This window comes from Solanum stenotomum, chromosome 4 (genome assembly GCF_019186545.1).
Source record: "Solanum stenotomum isolate F172 chromosome 4, ASM1918654v1, whole genome shotgun sequence".
Classification (NCBI taxonomy): domain Eukaryota; kingdom Viridiplantae; phylum Streptophyta; class Magnoliopsida; order Solanales; family Solanaceae; genus Solanum; species Solanum stenotomum.
In genome coordinates this window covers 58,445,695-58,447,259 of record NC_064285.1, presented here as the reverse complement: position 1 = coordinate 58,447,259, position 1,565 = coordinate 58,445,695, and the positions used below count along the sequence as shown (strand labels likewise).

Here is a 1,565-nt window from a genome sequence, read left to right as displayed (position 1 = left end):
TTCTTGAAGGATAGGATCAAAGGTCAATTGTTGGTTGCTATGGGACAAGATTCTATGAATCAATTCTATCCAATTGCTTGGGCAGTGGTTGACAAAGAAACTACCAGGACATGGTCATGGTTTGTGGAGCTTTTGAAGAGGTCTTTGGACCTTAAAGATGAAAGTGGAGTGACTTTTATTTCTGACATGCAAAAGGTTTATCATTTTTTAAACATTTTTCATTATATTTTTTTGACTTATTTTTTGTTTTAATCATGAACTCTACTTCATTTCTATCTTCTTTTTAATCTTACAGGGGTTACTAGATGTTGTGAGCAATGTACTTCCTGATTTTGTGTAAGACACATTGAATCTAATTGGCTAAAAAAGTGGAGGAGCAGGGAAATGAAAAAGTTGATGTGGTGGTGTGCTTGGAGCACATATGATGAAGAGTTCAAAGATCAACTCAACAAGCTAGGCAAATTGGATGCAGATGTTGCTAAGGACTTGATTAGTAAACCACCTCGGGCATGGTGTAGGACCTACTTTGACACGCAGTGTAAGAACACAATGGTTGACAACAACTTCACAGAATCCTTCAATGCTTGGATTTTAGAAGCAAGAAGTATGCCAATTATCAAAATGTTGGAGGAAATAAGGATTAAGGTTATGACTAGGTTGGCTGAAAATGAAGACAAAATTAGGCATTGGAAAACTGAATACAGTCCACAATGCATGAAGTTGTACAATGATTATAGGGCAATAGCATATGGATGCACTATGAACTTTAATGGTGATTATGGTTATGAAGTGTCTGAAGGTGATGATAGGCATACTATGAACTTAGAGCATATTAGATGCACTTGCAGATTGTGGGACTTGTCTGGAATTCCCTGCCCTCATGCCATTAATGCATTTATGCATCAGAAAGTTGTTCCAGAGACACAAATTCACTGGTTTTACAGTAAAGAAGCCTATTTGCTGACATACAAGCATAAAATACAACTTGTTAGAGGAATACAATTTTGGAATGTTGATCCTGCTCATGCAATGGAACCACCTGATATGATCAAAACGATTGGAAGACCCAAGAAAAAAAAAGATAGAATAATAGTTGAAGCAAGAAAAAGAAAAGGTGAATGAAGTTCATCAAGAAAAGGTTCTATAATGACATGTAGTAATTGTGGGAAACAAAATCACAACGCAAGAGGTTGTTATAAGGTATATTTTTAACATATTCTCTTATTTTAGGTAAATTTTTAACTTGCATTAATTGTGTATTTTTGGAGATTGCAATAGTTGAAACTATTTTTAGTTGAATAAAAATAGTTGAATAGTTGTTAAGACTGTTTTTAGTTGTGCATTTTTTTAGACTTCAATTTTTAATATTTGAAAACTGAAACTGTTTCAGTTGTTGGGACTGCTATGGCTTTGTATTTCCTTAGACTGCAATAGTTAGAAATATGAGTGAACATTATTTTGTTTGATAGGCAAAAGGGGCTGACCAGATTTCAAAGAAAAAATTGGTGAGACATCAACTGGAACACAACAATCTAGTCATGCCTAAAGAAGCAACAGTTATGAGC

At 34.6% G+C, this 1,565-nt stretch overlaps 1 protein-coding gene across 1 annotated transcript; it reads left to right on the top strand.

Annotated features, from left to right (window-relative positions):
- The first annotated feature begins 334 nt into the window (after window positions 1-334).
- On the top strand, window positions 335-1,128 carry LOC125861965 (uncharacterized). The gene has a single exon (XM_049541899.1). It carries the CDS (start codon window positions 385-387, stop codon window positions 1,120-1,122), a length of 738 nt encoding a protein of 245 aa, XP_049397856.1. The 5' UTR covers window positions 335-384; the 3' UTR covers window positions 1,123-1,128.
- Window positions 1,129-1,565: the final 437 nt, after the last annotated feature.

Excerpts from the sequence above, each read along its gene's own strand:
- LOC125861965 (XM_049541899.1), top strand. The coding sequence starts at position 385 with ATGAAAAAGTTGATGTGGTGGTGTGCTTGGAGCACATATGATGAAGAG.